Source organism: Gracilinanus agilis, chromosome 1 (genome assembly GCF_016433145.1).
Source record: "Gracilinanus agilis isolate LMUSP501 chromosome 1, AgileGrace, whole genome shotgun sequence".
NCBI classification, from domain to species: Eukaryota; Metazoa; Chordata; class Mammalia; order Didelphimorphia; family Didelphidae; genus Gracilinanus; species Gracilinanus agilis.
This window is the reverse complement of record NC_058130.1, coordinates 774,747,812-774,765,517: the sequence shown is the minus strand read 5'-3', so window position 1 is coordinate 774,765,517 and position 17,706 is coordinate 774,747,812. Positions and strand designations below refer to the sequence as shown.

Sequence of the window (17,706 nt, the reverse complement as noted above, 5' to 3'; positions counted from 1 at the left end):
GCAGTCTTTTATAGCCCTTTGAGCATAGTTCCAAATTGCCATCCAGAATGGTTGGATCAGTTCACAACTCCACCAGCAATGCATTAATGTTCCAATTTGGCCACATCCCCTCCAACATTCATTACTCTCCCCTTCTTTCACTTTAGCCAATCTGCTAGGTGTGAGGTGATACCTCAGAGTTGTTTTGATTTGCATTTCTCTAATTATTAGAGATTTAGAGCACTTTCTCATGTGCTTATTGATAGTTTTGATTTCTTTACCTGAAAATTGCCTATTCATGTCTCTTGCCCATTTATGAATTGGGGAATGGCTTGATTGGGGATTGATTTAACTCCTTGTATATTTGAGTAATTAGACCCTTGTCAGAGTTTTTTGTTATAAAGATTTTTTCCCAGTTTGTTGTTTCCCTTCTGATCTTAGTTACATTGTTTTGGTTTGTACGAAAGCTTTTTAATTTAATATAATCAAAATAATTTATTTTACATTTTGTAATTTTCTCTAACTCTTGCTTGGTTTCATAATCTCTTAACAAAGAAACAAAAAGTTTAAAAGATAAACTGGAAAATTATTTTTTGCTAAATCTACCATATACAAGGAATTAACAAAATTAAAAAACATATATATATATATATATACATACATACCAAAAATTTTTTTTAAAAACTTATGCACCAAATGACATAACATCTAAATACTTAAAGAAAAAGCATAGGAATAATTAGACAGTAAGACCTCAATTTACTACTCTCAAACCTATGCAGATCTGACCAAAAATAAATAAATAAAACAGGTAAAGATGTAAAGGATCTAAATAGAATTATTTTTAAACCCTTACCTTTCATCTTTGAGTCAATACTGTGTATTGGCTCCAAGGCAGAAGAGCGGTAAGGGCTAGACAGTGGGGGTCAAGTGACTTGCCCAGGGTCACACAGCTAGGAAGTGTCTGAGGCCAGATTTGAACCTAGTACTTCCTATCTCTAGGTCTGGCTCTCAATCCACTGAGCTACCCAGCTGCCCCCTCATGCTGAACTCTTTTTTTTATATATATAACTTTATTTTATTTTATTTTATTTTATTTTATTTTTAAACCCTTAACTTCTGTATATTGGCTCCTTGGTGGAAGAGTGGTAAGGGTGGGCAATGGGGGTCAAGTGACTTGCCCAGGGTCACACAGCTGGGAAGTGTCTGAGGCCAGATTTGAACCTAGTACTTCCCGTCTCTAGGTCTGGCTCTCAATCCACTGAACTACCCAGCCGCCCCTTAGAATTTTTTTTAAAGTTAGATATGATAGAATTTTGAAAATTCTGAATGGAAGAGTGTAGAAATTTCTCATTTGTTTATGGCACCTTTATAAAAATTGATTGTGTTGTTAATTTCATTCCAGTCTGGCTCTTCATGACCTCATTTGGGGTTTTCTTGGCAAAGATACTGGAGCAGTTTGCCATTTTTCCTTCAGCTCATTTTATAGATGAGGAAACTGAGGCCAATGGGGTGAAGTTGACTTGCCCAAGGTCATACAGTTAGGAAGTGTCTGAAGCCAGATTCGAACTCACAAAGATGAGTCTCCATGACTCCAGGCTTGGTGCTCTATCCACTGTGCCACTGAGCTGCTCTAAAAACCTCACAAACAAATGCAGGAAACAAAAATATTTAACATATTATTTATGGATCACAGCACAATAAAAATTGTATTTCATAAAGGGTTACTGATTAAATGACTATAGTTAATTGGAGAATACTGCTTACATCCTAAAGAAGCAATAGGGCCAAGAATCAGGTACAGGCCATTTAAAAGCTAGTGGGATCTCCCTTCCTGGAGCTCACCACGCAGAGCCTGAATCCCACTTATCCCGTGTGTGGAAGGGATCAGGTTTCCTCCAGAAGGAAGTGGCCTATGAGAAAAACAAAGCTGAAATGCGGCAAGTGTAACCCTGCTTTCTCTTTTTTGTTCACTTTGAACATCTGATTTCCCCTGTTTTGTGGCATCTTCTTCACTTTCTTGCCTTATTGACATACTAGAAATATCTGGTCCCAAAGGTTGCTCTCCTCAGTTTGGTGCTTGGGGTGGCTTTTCTGCAGCCCTCTGGCTCTCACAGTGTATCTCTGGATTTTGGAAATGGAGCCAATAATAATAGTTGAGGGAAAAGGCAATGTTTGGCTAGTGCTGACTTTATGCATCTGTAGCTGAGAAACTAAGGTTTTTTAAATTTTTTTTCTTGGAATGACCCTAGCAAGGTTTCTTCCTCTCATTTCTACCAATTCTCCCATACATATCCATGTGGGCTGCACATCCCAGCTCCTCAGGAACTGTTTGTTAATGAAGATGATGATACAGGAATTCTGCCAGTGTAAGGATGGGATTTGTGCAAGGGGGAGAGGACAAAAGGAGCCAGAGAAGGAGTGGCTGACAGTTGGTGACAGTTACTGGCAGTTGAGACCAGAGAGAATTCTGGGAGGTTGCTCAGAAGAAGAAGGAGAGGAGAGGTCTTTGGGGGCGAAGGACTGAGAGAGGAGGAGGACATCCCAGCTCAGATCCAATCCTGAGGGCTTCCTGAGGATCTTTCTTTGGACATTGAAACCCTGATTCCCTGGTCAAAGATTCCATCGCATCTCACCCAGCAAGACTTCGACCATCGAGTGAGATAAGTCTTTGGACTCCATTTTGAGAGCAATCTCTTAGTCTCCTTCTCCCATTACCCAACCTTGCAGAGAGACCCTTTCCAGTATAACTTACAATTATAGAAAAGGATAGAAATGAGAAATAGAAATAGAAATAAAAGGAGAAGGGGTGAGGGGAGAAGCTTAGAAGTGGGAACCATTGGGTTTCCCACCTAAGTGACAGACTCCCATAGAAATAGAGAAGAGGGCACCCCAAAATCCCTCTGTCCTTCACCCCTTTCCCCAACCCCTGAATTGCAAATAATAAAGGACATTCATTAGTCAGATAGCATTCTGGAGTGCCTGAGAGACAACAAGGGAGAGGGGAACCACAGCTTAGTCTGCTGCCTCCATCTTGGAGCCAGACCACCCGCTGTGAAGTTGACTGACCTTGGGGGAGGCTTATGTGAACCCCATCCTCATTCAGAATCAGATTGGGGTACCACATACCTCATCTTATAGGGAAGCCTTGCCCCCAACTCCTGTGGGGTGGCACAAACATCCAGGTCACCCAGTTTCAGGGTGACACCCCCTCGAAGTCTCCCAGTGTATATTCGGCCCTGAGGGGAGAGCTGGAGAAGAGAGTCTCACCATATAGACTCTCTCTCCATCTCCCTTCTATCATAATATTGGTACTTGCCTCTTTTTATTCTTATACCAGTTGAATGATTGCTTTGAAAGAAGACCTTTTGTGTCGTGAGGATGCCTTTTCCTGTGGGGCCGGTAATGAGAATGATGGGGAAGGTGATGATAACAGAGAAAGTAACAGTAATGCAGGTGTACTCTGCACCTACCCACATTAACACGCCCATTTTTGTTATTTTAATTTTATATTTATTGTTACATTATATTATACTACCAATATTATAATATAACCCCACCCCAAACTCATGAATCCCACATGCAACATCAGTTTTCTGACTCATCCCTTATTAAAAATATCACACCTCTGAAATTTACTGCCCCATAATATTTCATTTAATCATATTTGTATAAGATTAAGTAGACTATGTCTGTCACAGTAGCTTATAATTAAGAAGTGCTTTAATAAATCAATTAGAAAACACGCAGTCACAGGACAGCTTAGTGGCTCAGTGGATTGAGAGTCAGGCATAGAGATAGAAGGTTCTGGGCTCAAATGTGACCTCAGACACTTCCTGGCTGTGTGACCCTGGATAAGTCACTTAACCCCAATTGCCTATACTTTATCATTCTTCTGCCTTGGGACCAATACAGACTATTGATTCCAAATGGAAGATAAGGGTTTAAAAAAAACAGGAAAGAATAGAAAACATGCAAGTCAGTGTCTGCTCTATGGAAAGCACCATTCTGGGCGTAGAAAAGATACAAAATTTAGGTAAGACACACTTCCTCTGCTCTGACACAGGCACTCTAACAATGTCATTGCAGATTGTTCTTCAGCTTGCCGTCTCACGGAGTGGTCCAGCCACTCGTCAAGCCCCCCAAAACCTTCCTCCATCTTCCCCCCTCACACCCCGACACCACACGTGAGCCTTGGACTTCTGTCCCCAGCTTCCTGAATCCTCGTCTGTCCTGATCCCTGGCAGAGTCCAAGGGCTCATCTTTGGATCTCCCGGCCCTGCTGCCTGGTGCCTGGGTGTGTGTGAGGGAGCCCACTGTGGCTACTCTCTTTACTGGTTGGCCCCAGACAGCCACTTATCGCCCCCCCCCCATCAGACCATCTCACTTCCCCGCTGACACTGCTGTGCCCCCTCTTCCCCTTTTCAAAAGCCTTCTCTGGTTAGCTCTCCCTCGTAGGCATTGTCTTCTATGAAAATAAGCTTTTTAAGGGCATGTTCTATTCCTTTAAGACCACTCGTATCCACAGCTCTTAGCCCAGTGGCTTCTACATAGTAACTGCTTACTAAATGCCTTTCCCTCCCATTCTTTCTTGGACCCACAGCCAGAACAAAGCAGAACTAGAAGCAGCTCTGGTCTGGCTCAGAGGCAGTGCCCCACGCTGCCTTGATCAGCTGTCAGTCACCAGCAGTCAATTGATAAACACGCCAGCTAGCGAATGTTTGAACAGAGAGGGATGTGGGTGACCTCCTGATACTAAATGGAGAGGGGAGCATGGAGGCCTTGGCTCCCAGACCTGAGGGCAGGGGACGGTGAAGGGAATGGCAAGTGCTGAAGGAACCTGGGGAGAAAACCTTGGTGTGGAAGAGCAGCTCTCCCAGAGGGGTGGCCTGGGTGCATCAGGGAGAATGTCAGGCTGACCTGGCCTATTTTACACAAACCTGAGGAAGAAAAGCGCAGAAAGCCTCAGCTGCCCATGTGTGCTCGTTCCAGACTCCTAAAGCCTGGAGATTGAATTTCCTTGTTAAGAGGCCAACTTGTACCTTGAGGCAATTCTCTCCTGGACCCCTACTAATTGCAGAATTTTTTTATTGTAACAATAATAGTTTGCATTTACGTGAGTGCTTTATAGTTTTAAAAGTTCTTTCCTCACAATAGCTTTATTAGGTGGGTTGTCTATTTTACAAATGGGGAAGAAGTTGAATGGACCACAAAGCTCCTGAGGGTCAGAGCCAGAAATCCATTTCTGGCCTGGTGCCTGTTTTCTCTACCATACTAGGTGGCCACAGTTTCTCCTGAGTAGTGCTGGGAAATTTGCAAATGTGACTGACTCTCACCATTTCACATATATTTTTAGATAACAGACAATTCCTCTCATGGCCATTGTAGCCTCTGGTTTTTACAATTTTAATTATATGTAAAAATATACATATACGTGTGCATATACAAATTATATATGTTATAATTTTTAATAATAACTTTACAATTAAGTATGTTGAATGCATCTAGACCTTGTCTTCTCTAAAAAAAAATATAGGCAATAGTGAGGTTCAGTTGAAAGACTGGAGGCCAGAGACTGGACTCCAGATTCTCCTCTCAGCCCTGCTGCTGACTGGCCTTGTGAGCACGGGCAAATCACTCCCCTTTCATGTGTTTGGCCCTGCTGCCCTGGAGAGGGTTGTCTCCAAAAGACCTGGAGATCTGGGTGGATGGCAACTCAGCACGAGTCATTAGTATAGGACAGTAGCCTTGAATGCTAATGAGATCTTGGGCGGCATTGAGAAGGGCACAGATTCCAGTAAGAAGGGGGTCAGAGTCTCATTGTTTTTTGTCTGGGTCAGTTCTGGGTATTGACAAGCTGGGGATGTGCAGAGGGCAGTCAGGAATGGGAAGGAACTTGAGTCCATGCCATACAAGGAAGGAACCAGAGATCTTTGGTCTGGAGATGAGAAGCCCCGGGGGAACATGGTAGCTGTGTCCTAACACTGGGAGGTCCGTCGTGTAGAAGAGGAATTCATTCTACTTAGCCTGTGAGAGCAGAACCAGGAGCAAATGTAGGCTGATGTGAAGGATAAATTTGCTGAGCACTGAGGGTAGCCCAGAGTGTGTCCTACCTCAGGAGCGAGTGGGCTCTCCCTTCCTGGAGGTCTTCATTCAAAGATGGATGAGGGACAGAATAAGGGTATATTTTTCCAGAGAGGCAACCCAAGGTGGTAGGAAGATAACGAAGAACTAGAGTCATTCTTGGCTCTGCTCCTCACTGATTATGTTATTTGGGACAAGTAGCCTCCTTCCCTGGGCCTTAGCATCCTCAAAAAGTCAGATGAAGAGGTTGGACTAGATGACCTCTGAGGAACCTCCTATTTTGGCCTACTGGACTCCTGGGCCCTTCAGTGTGAATGGCCTTGAAGTGACCTCAGATTCAGCTTCTGATGCCAAAATTCTGTCACTCAGTCCAGTAGAATCAACCCATTCTCCTGACTGGAGGTAGATTGGCCAGTGGTCTCCATCTAGCTTCTGCATATAATCTTATGGTATAATATTGTTCTGTCTGTTTTGGAAATTCCTCTGCTCTTCTGCCTGTCCTTGGCCTGTTAGTTATATCATCTTCTCCTCTATGATGCTCTTCAAGTATTTGATGGCATCTTCACAGGGTCAGAATGTTCTTGGGTAGCTCTTTAGTAAGATGATTGAGGGAAAAAATTCTTCAGGCTTCAGTTGGGTTTGAGGTTGCCATAGCAATGTTGATTCAGGCCAGAGCTACTTAGTTGAGAAATGTAACTTGAGGTCATAAATTATAAAAATAACATTTTAACCCAGTCCAGTTGCCCTTTTTAAAGACAGTTGCCATTTTGCAGCCTTTCCATAGAACAATGAAAATGAAGCCGTTTTTTAAGAAAGATGCCAATAGCCATTTTAGAAATGCACCTCGTCACAGGAAAGGGCTACAGAACTCAAGTGCAGTCTTTTTCTCTTGGGAGGAGATGTTCTTTCCAGCTCCCTCTTGCTAGACAAGTCAGAAGGCCAGAGTGCAGAGAGCTAATGTGACTTGCCCCAAGTCACACAGTGGCAGAAGCAGAATTTTAACCCAGGTCTTGTGGCTTTAAATCCAGCATCCCTTCTACTCTGTCATCCTTTCTGATTTCATCTTCTTTTATAGCTCTGGAAATCAAAAGGCCGAGATGAGAGATGATGGCCATGAGAGGAGGGCCTGACAGCTAGGTGACAGCATGGAGCCAGGACCTGCCTCAGTTGTTCTTGCCATTGCTCATTGCTACTTTACCAACTCTCAAGGAGAAACTCCCCCCCCCCAATTTGTTGCCCATATAATTTCTAATCTATATCCCTTCCAAATGATTCTTTAAAGTGGAATTGTGAAAAAGAATAGGCATAAAAACATGATGTAGTTGTCATAAACATATAGATTTGCAAATATTGTGTTTTCTTTATATCTGAGTCTACTGCAGAGAAGCCAAGGATGGGGCATTGTGGTGAGTGTTGTAAATGAAGTTGGCAGTGATTTCAGTCTGAGAGCCAGGTTCCCTGTTCCCGTTCATCACACCTTCACCTTCATCACACAATGTTAGAGTTGGAAAGGAACTTACAACATAGAACAAAGAAAAATCAGAGCTGAAAATAACATTTGAGAAAATCTTGTGGCTCTTTGTTCACTTTATTCAAATTTCCTTTCTCCAGTATTTGAAGGTCTTTCTCCTGGTTGCTTGTAGAATGTATCATTTATCATCGAAATTGGTAAATGTGACTGCTATGTGTCTTGGATAGGTCTCCCCCTCCCCACACCCCATTCTGTAGGCAATCTGTGGATTATTCCTGTTGGCAGTTTGTTTTCTATGTTCTGAAATTCTGGGCAGTTTTATTAAAGTATTTTTTGTAGCATGATAAGTTTTTTGACTTGTATTCTTTGGAGAGCAAGTTGTTTCTATGCATGCCATCTTTGAGAATAGATTTTGCCTGTAAGGAGATCATGTTTTCTTTGAACATTATTGCTTTTAGCTTCTCTTTTCCCAGTTTGTCCTTCACTTCTGCTATCCGCCTTCCAAATCAGTTATCCTCTCTTTTGTTTCTTTGCCATCATGGATTCAAGTTATTCTGCCAATTATTTCTGCTGTGCAGGCCATACATTCTCTTCTCACAATGCTTATTTCTCTTTGAAACCATTCAGGAACATCCTACTATAGTTCTACGCTCTCTTGGGAATCTACTGCATCATCTGCTTCATCAAGTGTTAATTCATTTTCCTTTGTCTTGAAATATTTATTCATAGATATCTGGACTCTTAACTGATCTGGAGGCCATGTTACCTTTTGTTATTAACAAGTCCCTATTGGTTTATCTACTTATGCTCCAAGTCTTGAGTTTCATTCTTGCGAGATCTTCAATAATTAGTCTTTTTTTCCTTCTTATATTTCCCCTATCATTCACTTTCTGACTGTTTCCTCTTTGATTGTGGTTTCCCTGGGGGCTGGCCCTCAAAGCCCTCTCAGTCTCCTTCCACACTAGGGAATGAATATTTCACAGGCCTCAGGCTCTGCCCCAAGTGACTGCTAGGGGGACAGAATGGACTCCAACTGGGTGCCGGACTCTTCCCTCCAGCCTAGGTGGAGTGCCATGTTGCCCAGGACCTTTGCCACAATCTTGCCTCAGTTCCTTATGTTCCCCACCTGTTTGGTTGAGTTTTGTTATAGCATAGGGACCTGAGCAAGCTTCTGCCTTTTGGTTTTCTGAGACTAAGAGGAAGAAATGGGAGTAGAGTTGAGCTTGTTGCAACCCAGTGGGTCAGCTTGTGCAGCCCTGCTGCAGGACCATGATGGGCAGTAGAGGAGGGAGAACTGAGTGAGTGCGTGGTTAGAGGTTAGCTTTTTCTCCTGTTAACTTCATTAAATTGTTGCCATAGTAGGGTTCTTGGTGTCCTATTTGGCAACAGCTGAAATTCTTTTATTTCTTAATGATTCCAATTCTGGAGCGGTTTTGAGAGGTTGTGAGGATCAGAAAAATAGCCAGTCCTCCATCTTCTTGGTCATGTGACCCAAAATGCCCCCCTCATTTTTAGTTATGGATACTGAAATTCAAATAGGGCATGATTATGCCATATCAATATCCCATAATTACTCAGCTAGTTCTAGATGTGTAGATTTCGCAGTTGGAAGAGACCTTAATGGCCAGCAGAGACACCCCATATCCAGGAGAAAAAAAATCCTCTCTAAGTAAGAGGTCAAACAAGTAATCATTCCACCTTTGCTTAAAAACCTCCAATGACTTCCTGAGGCCACCTGTTCCCCTTTTGTCCAGTAAAGGCACAAATTATTGATGCCAATGCAGGGCTCAGCATCCATCCTTCCTGTGTCTTTCCTAATCTTCTCATAGCACTGAACTGTGGTGGCCTGAATTTTAGAATCAGTGATCCAGTGGTCAGTTTTTATCAAAATGTACATCTGTTCTTTATTCTATTTTTTGTACTAATTTCATTCTTCTGACTTCCATGCTTATATTGCATTCAGGAGAGAAAAAGCTGCCCCAGGATCACTGCCTCTAAGCTTTCTCATCCCCTCTGGCCTCACATAGACTTTGTTTTCTATCTCAGAAATTGATTTCTCCTGTGATATTGTATTTAGTTTGTCTCCTTACCTCGACTTTGTATCTCCTTGAGGGCCAGAACAGGCCTTTGTGCATCAGAAGTGCTAAATAAATGCTTTCTGAGTACAATTATTAAATGTCTCTTGTGTGCAGACTTCTTGACTCTCTTGGTTTCTGCTAAATGATTCATGTTGTCCAGTTGTGCAAGACAGAACTCGGGGGGCTGCTTGACCTTTTTCCTTCTGAAAGAGTTTGAGAATTGTTCTGTAAAAGCTACTCTTCGTTTGCTCAAAATCTTTATCCATATATATGGAGGTAGCCAGATCCTTATTTTTTCTGTCTACACATGATCCATTTCCTATTCTTTTTTCCTGCCTGTGCCTCCAGCTCATGCACATTCCCTCCTTCTCTTGCCTTACCAACGAGCCATTGGTTAGCGTGTGGAACCCTGAGATAAGCCTCTGTACATGTCTAAGCCTCAGTTTGCCTATCTGTGAAAGTCACATAATATTTATACTCTCTACCTCAGGTCCTCCATAAATATGAAAATGCTTCAAAATAGGCTTTCACCGTAAAATAACAACTCACACCTGCATAATGACTTTATAGTTCTCAGAGCACTTTCGCATACATGTCGCATCGGAAAACTGCTTTATATGAAGTCTCTTTGGAGTATTTCTATAGACATACATAAACATGCACATGCAAACATAAAGCATTATGTGGATATGTTTGTGAAGGCACATATGGAGGCTAAGCATGGCTTGTAGGAGAGTGTTTGTATGAGTTACTTGTTGAAATAAAACCATCCACAATAGGGGGCAATTCTAGATGAAGGAGGATGTTGGGAACCAGTGAGAAGTGTTTGGATTTAGGTCATGAGCATTCAAGTGCTTTTGTTGATATTTCTGTCTAGGCAGTGCAGGTCCAGGTGGGAATATGCCATTCCTGGTACCTCTTGGGTAAAAATTGTAGAATATAAAACCTGCCCCAGTCTGAAATCAGGTGTGCTCGAGGCCTTCCTCTTTGGGTTATACCCTCTTGGGAAGTGATGGGCAAACTATGGCTTATGGGCCAGATGCAGCCCCCTGAAATGTTCTATCCTGCCCCACCACATTATTCTTAATCTGATGAATACAATGAGTAGGATACAGCACAATGAAACTTCAAGAGATGCCTTAGAAACAGACTGGCAGAGGAGCATTTTCTTTCCTGTGGCCCCTCTTTAAAAGTTTGCCCATCACTGCTCTAGGGTAAAAGCAAACTCCATCTTTCCCTTATCTGTGTCTTTGCCTGGGCTCTCTGCTACCCCCTCCCCACACCTCCTAGACCCTCCAGCCTTCTTCCCTTCACTTCATGGGCCCCCTCTTAGGGGAGTACTTTCTGCATCTGTGGGGTGCTCTTGCCCTCCTTTAACTGCCTTGAGTTTGCTTATCCCAGGACTAGCTGTCTCCTCCAGCAGATAGAGAGGGGTTTGAGTCCCTGGTATTTGAAGGAGGGTATGGCACACAGCAGGTGCTTAATAGTGTGTCTCTGCAGTATTGCAGAGGAGCACCTTCCAAGCAGGTGGGCTTTGGGGACTTGGTGGCCTTGTGGCCATCTTACAGATTCTGATCCTTTTCTCTCTCTTCTTTTTCAGAGTCCCTCGAGCCCACCTATCAGCAGCTTCAGAAGATGAAGCTGGACAAGAGCCCCTTTGTGGTGGTGTCTGTGGTCGGCCAGGAGCTGCTGACGGCTGGCCATCATGGCGCCTCTGTGGTGGTCTTAGAAGCTGCACTGAAGATTGGCACCTGCAGCCTGAAGCTAAGGGGCTCCGTCTTCTCAGCCCTGAGCAGTGCCTACTGGTCCCTGGGCAACACAGAGAAAAGCACTGGCTATATGCAACAGGATCTGGACGTAGCCAAGACCTTAGGTAGAGGCCCCAGCACCTGATGTCTTTAAGGGATTCTGTAGAACCGATGGGAGATTCATTAACAAACATTTATTGAGCACCTACTGTGTGCCAGGCTGAGAAGCCTTCTTAGCTCGCTCTGAGGGACTCGGGTCTCTTTTTCCATGTATCCAGGCACCGAGATCCTAAGAAGGTGGAGGTGACCGAGGACCCGTGTCTCCTCGGAGATTTAGGTTCAAGAATTAAAAACCTTCAGTGAAAAGTGAAAAGTTTAGGAGGGCTGGGGCTTTGTTCCCCATCCTCATTCCTTTCCCCCACTGTCTAGATAATTAGAGCATTCCAAAGCTCTGGTGGTAGTTGGGAATCAGGTGGGCAGAAATGGGCACTCGCTTTTTTAGCCCTAAAGCATCCTTGATGTAACTCCACATTTCTGTTCCGGAGCCCTGTTTGCAAGGGCATCTCTTGCATATTCAGAGGACGTTCTTGCCAGCGTCCTGATCTATCTAATAAGGAATAAATGTTTGCTCAGCCCCGAGATAACAGAAGTGCTAGTCTTGAGAGTGGATGCTGGCAGTGGGGCTCCATGTCGGGGGCATTTGCACACATCTCTGTCTGTAGGGCTTTGCTCCCCTGTGAACCACCTCCAGCCAGCTCTCATCACAGGGCTGCCATGGCTGCCACTTAAGACCTTCCATTCCACAAGCGTGACGTGCCCACTACATGTAAGGCTCGGGCCTGAGCGGCGTTTCTACAATGGGCCCCTGCTGAATTCTGTATTTGTTGAGCCTTAGGACTAAATCAGGACCGAAAGAGAAAGGGATGTTTTATAACGGGTTTGAATTCGAGGGCCTCAACCTACAAGCTGCTTAGTTGCTCAGAATTAAGGGTCATTGGCAGAGCAGCGAGAAGGCTCACAGAGCATCTGGCTCATGTCAAGGTATTTAACCTCTCATTTCCTGGATGCCTGAGCGCCTCCTTCTGTGCTGTGGGGTGAGCTTAGCAGCTGAACAGTTGTCTGGGGACCGAGTTCTCTGCCCTTTCTGGCGAGGGTCGTTGTGAGGGAAAAAAATCATCCTTCCAAGAGGCTTAGGTTTCCTGGAGAAAATCGGTGATTCTCTAATTGGGGTGTCCTTAAGAGATAACCCTTCTGTTGTGACTCACAAAAGCTTTCCTTTTTTCCCCTTTCCATTTCATTATTTGCCACCTAGGTGACCAGACGGGGGAATGCCGAGCTCACGGGAATCTGGGCTCCGCATTCTTCTCCAAAGGAAATTATCGAGAGGCTCTCACTAATCACAGACATCAGCTGGTGCTGGCCATGAAGCTCAAAGATCGAGAGGTAGGAAGTCTATTTACACATGAACTGGGAATCATGGCTACCTTTCAGCCCCTGCTCCCCCTCCCACACTCCAAGACATGGCCTGTCTCTTCTGTCTGGGGTGTTCAGTTCAATTGGACTCGGTTTTTCTCTCTGAAATTTGTACCACACCAACTTAATTTTCTCTCCACGTGTAACATCATTGTAATTTAGAATGAAGGTCGTCTTCCAGCTCTTCCTCGAGCTGAGAGCCTTTCTTTTTCACATCAGGGCCTTTGGGCTGTTTCTTTGGGCTCTTTGTCAGGGCACGGAAGCCTGTGAAGCCTGTGTCATCTGGGAACTATGGAAGTTCATAAGAGAGACAGTAATGCGATTTTCATCTGCATGACAGCAGTGGCACGAGGATTATAGTCACGGCTCACACTCGGCTGTTGTGACACTAGGAGAAAGGAATGCTGGTGGTGGGAGAAGAGTAGGGACAGCGAGTGATAGAAAGGAGCCCAGGAGTCAAGGGCGTGCTTCAGGAGAAATGATTTGTAAACATGCTTGCCTTTCACGGCTTTGCCATCAAACCTCATCAAGAGGCATTATATTATTCATATGCTTTACAGACATGCTTTAGTTATTTGTTCATCTCAGCTATTCTGAGCCCAGCTATGGACCCAGAAGAGCCATCCCAGAGCCTCTGCCACTAAGCTCATGCGCTGCCACCAGAGGCAGGGCCCCGAGGCCCGCACTCAGAGCCTCCGCTCACCATTTTGGGTAGAATGCAGCAGATTAGAAAGAGCCAGTTAGAAAGGAGACGGGGAGAAGAAGATAACACAGAGGCAGCATTAGCAGGTAGCTGTTTTCTGGGTGAGAGAGGAGAGAGCAAAACAGGCAAAAGCCACAAGTACACAAAAACGTACACGTCTTCTGCCCAACACGCTGGATGGCGGTCGTTTAGTCCAGCCGCAGCACGATCGGCCCCCTCGTTAGCCATGGAAATGACTGCTCAGGCCTAGCACAGGCCAATGCGTGATTGATGTTTGTGACGTGACCCTGAATCCCCACGCAGAGGTTAAATGATGTTCAATACACTGTACTTCTGAGGACAGGGATGTGCGATACTTTGAAGAGGGATATCCGTCCCGAATGGTTAAAAGGAAAGAAAAGGTCACCGTGTTTTAAGCGTAAACCTCCCCGGCTGAACACCATTTTTTCCTTATGTGCAGCTGATTCTGTGAAAATGGCAGATAAATGAAATGCTGATGTATTATTAAACTTCAAACCCTAGATTTTTGCTGGATTCGGTAGGAAGAGCTGCACTCTGATCAATGGCAAGGAAGTATCAATTTAACATTGGTATTTGTTAAAAAAGAAAGAAAAAGAAGGCAAATATTATTGATTTTCTTTTATCTTCACAGTAGGGCATTTTGTTATGGTCAGTGTTATCTAGAGTGTGTGAATATTTGCCTTTGTATGTTTTCAACAAATCAGTGAATTCTAAGGACAAGAGGGACACTGGGAGGTCATCTGGACCAGTCCCTTCCCCCTGGACCAGCCTGGACCAATGCATTGCTAATTCCTGTTTTAAAGACACAAAGGAAATTCAGCAAACTCCTATCCAGGAAGCTCCTCACCTCTAAATGTAGGCATGTTTAAACCTACTTCTCTCTCCTGGTGGGGAAATGGAGAATAGCTGGCTGCCATTATCCAAGGTCTTGGGCCATTTTCTCTCCATTTTGAAAACACTAATCAATCTTTTCTCAGAGGTTCTATTGATGAAAACTTGAATCATCTTGACTGCTCTCCTCCAGGCCTTCCCCTGAAGTTGTAAGGCCTTGATCTATGCGTGGGAATTTGAGAATGGTCTGAACCATGTAGGCCTTGCTGATTCCTCTTTAGTCTGTAGGAGAGTTTGCCTGGGAGGCAACACGGAAGCAAGCATTGTACTAGAAGTCTCAGGTTCAAGTCCCGGTCTCTCCACTTGTTAGTCTATTAATAGATCTTATTAGGTCACATTAGGCTTCGTGAACAATAGCCAAGTACTTTACCTCCATAAGCCTCAGTATCCATATCTGTACAAAGGGGATAACACTACCGATCCTTCATCTCTTTCAGGTTTATTGGAATTCTTTAGGTGATGTATAAATGTGAGCTATGATACTTGGATTCGTAGTTGCCATTATTGCCATTATACCCACCCAGAAATCTAGTTTTCCCCTGAGCCCAATGCATGTCAGCACTAGGAGAAAGTTGAGGGCAGACAATCCTAGCCTGGTCGTGCTGTGGGCCGAGCCGTGTCCTCAGGGGCTTGGGGCTCATGGAGGGAAAGAAGCTGTGTGTTGGTCACACAGTGAAGGGGCAGCAGAGCCGAGAGCCCAGACCCCAGCGGGCTGCTCCTCTTCCTCGCTAGAGTGTCCTCATGGCACCGGGGCCTTCCTCGTCCACTTTCCCCGTGCTCCCAGGACCCTGTCGTTCTCTGCACCTGACACAGAGGAGGGCTCAGGATAAGGCCGGGTTTATGGCCCGGCTCTGCCGTTTACTCTCTTTGGAATGCTGGGGCAGGTTATGTTTCCTTACAGTTTCCTCATTGGTAAAATGGGCAAAAACAACAACAAAAAAATGAAAATTGTCTACCTTGGCGGGGCTGTAGCAGACGGGCATGCAAGCATGCTTTTGTAGAGCTGTGAACGGATCCATCTGTCGTGGAAAATTGGAAATGATTCTTAAAAAAACAGTAATTAAACTATCTCTAGCCTGCTGTAGCAGTAGTACCACTAGTACTAGTACCAGGGCCTCCAGGAGGTCTCAGAGTGAACAGAAATATTGAGAAAAGCAGGTCTGGAGGAAGAGGCAAAAAATAGAAGGGAAGCAGGGGCCCATCACAAGGGAGCAACTGAACACACTTTGGTGCGAGAATGTCGTGAGCGACAGACCTGAAGCATGCACAAGCACTTGGGAAGACTTGTAGAAGGTGATGCACAATGATAGAACTAGAGCCCCCAGATGGCCAGGGAACTCCAGTGCAGGACAGGGACGTGTCAGCATTCCCAGTTCTTCTAGGAAAGCCTTAGAGAGCTCCAGGGGGGCAGACTGAGGCCTGACTCTCAGCCATGCTTTGCTTTGTTTGACATGTCCCTACAGATGTGTTACAAGGGAGGCTGGAAGAATCATATAGGGAGGTAGTGGCAAGTTGAAAAAAGAAAAGAGAGGAACAGGAAGGGAGGAGAGAAGAGAAAAGGGAGGAAGAGAGGGGAGGGGACAGGAAAGAAGGAAGGGGAGGAAAGAAGGGAGGGGAACAGAGGAGTGGAAAGAGAAAAGGGGGAGAGAAGGAGATGGGAGAGGAGGGAAGAAAAGAGGAGAGGGAGGGGGAGGAGAAGAGAGAGGAGAGTGTCCCTAAGCCCACACAATGACCATATTGGCCTGGAGGACCCCTGAGAATCCCTCCTTGTCTGAGTGAGTCATCTATCCTTGCTGCTGGAAAACCTCTTGATCAGCCTAACCTTTAACCCCCTCCCCCCATGATGGTTTTGCTCCAGAAAGTATTTCTGCTGAGCTCTTTAAGATAGAAGGTGATTCTTTCTCTGCAAATCGTTTTATTCCTGGCTGACTTTCCATTTTATTCTTGTTGGTTTTAAACCCAGCATCATGTCAGCTTTCTTTGAGCTGGCGATGGCCATCTTGCCCCTGGCTGTGAAGGGCTAACAGTCATCCCAGGGCTTCCTCTGAAGGGTCCTAGTCTCCTTGGTATGGGCCGGTGTGCTCGCCCCACAGACCCTATCTCTAAGCAGAGAACAGGGCCAGGGTTTGCCAGGGGCTTCTTCAGGTTTGTCCTCTTTGTGATCCTCACGATAACCCTCCAAAGAAGGGAATGTTATTTTCCCCATTTTATAGATGAGGAAACTGAGGCAGCAGAGATGAAACAACTGTGAGGTAGGATTCGATCTTGACTCGTCTTAATCAAGACTCGTCTTTTTGACTCCTAGCCCAGCTCTCTTCCTGCATCCTTACCTGGCTGCCATTAGACATGATTACTAAAATTGTGGAAAGGGGACCCTTTCCTTGTCCTCGTGTCCATTTCATTTTCTCATAAGAAGCATTGGATTTGGGGTTGGGGAATTTGTATTCAAATCCTGACTTGACTCCAACCTCTTAGTATTCCATCATTGCCAGGGCAACTAGATAATTCAGTGTACAGAATGCTGGGCTTCGAGTCAGGAAAACTTGCATCAAATCTGGCCTCACACACTGACTGTGTGACCCTGGGCAAGTCACTTCATCTTGTTTGCCTCAGTTTCCTCAGGTGCAAAATAAGGATAATGATAGCACCTGCCTCTCAGAGTTAGTGAAGCTCAAATGAGGTATTTGTAAGGTGCCGTCCCTGGCCCACTATTATTACTCACGACCTGGTAGTTACGGGTCCCATGTGTGACTTTGGGCAAGCCAGTGAAGGAACAATTAATAGCTCCTCATGTTTAGAGGTTTGTGGGCCCAAAGTGCTCTGTATTCCTCCTGTTGTCGGGTACTCGCCACCACCCTGTAAGGTAGGCGGTGCAAGGGCTGTTCCTCTGTTTTATAGAGAAGGAAAGCCGGGCTCAAAGGTGAAACGAATTGTCCCCCTCAGCCCGCTGATTAAGGAGAAGAACTTGGACCTGGGACTCGAGCCATCCTGGGTGGGGGGGCTCAGGGGGCTGCAGGGCGCACGGCTGACACCGGAGGCTTCTTTCGGTCCCTGTAACTCGCCCTCCTGCCAATGGTGAAACTTAGAATGAGATCGGAGGGGTGATTTCTGATCCCATTAAGTCCAACATCTCTAATAAAGGAATTTTATATGGAGAATGTATGAGGAAAGGGACCTCATCAGCACAGGCCCCCGTTTATCACCCATCTGGCTTCTTAATTAGCACTTATTGACCAAAAACGACTTCTTGGGTTTTCG

General features: G+C 45.0%; 1 protein-coding gene across 1 annotated transcript in view; it reads left to right on the top strand.

Annotated features, from left to right (window-relative positions):
• TTC28 (tetratricopeptide repeat domain 28) overlaps positions 1 to 17,706 on the top strand; it is a 664,121-nt gene that overhangs the window by 351,661 nt on the left and 294,754 nt on the right. Inside the window, exons 4-5 of the mRNA XM_044685476.1 lie at positions 11,213 to 11,485; positions 12,673 to 12,803. Of these exons, the coding sequence (XP_044541411.1) occupies positions 11,213 to 11,485; positions 12,673 to 12,803 (404 nt within the window). The remainder of the gene's footprint in view (positions 1 to 11,212; positions 11,486 to 12,672; positions 12,804 to 17,706) is intronic.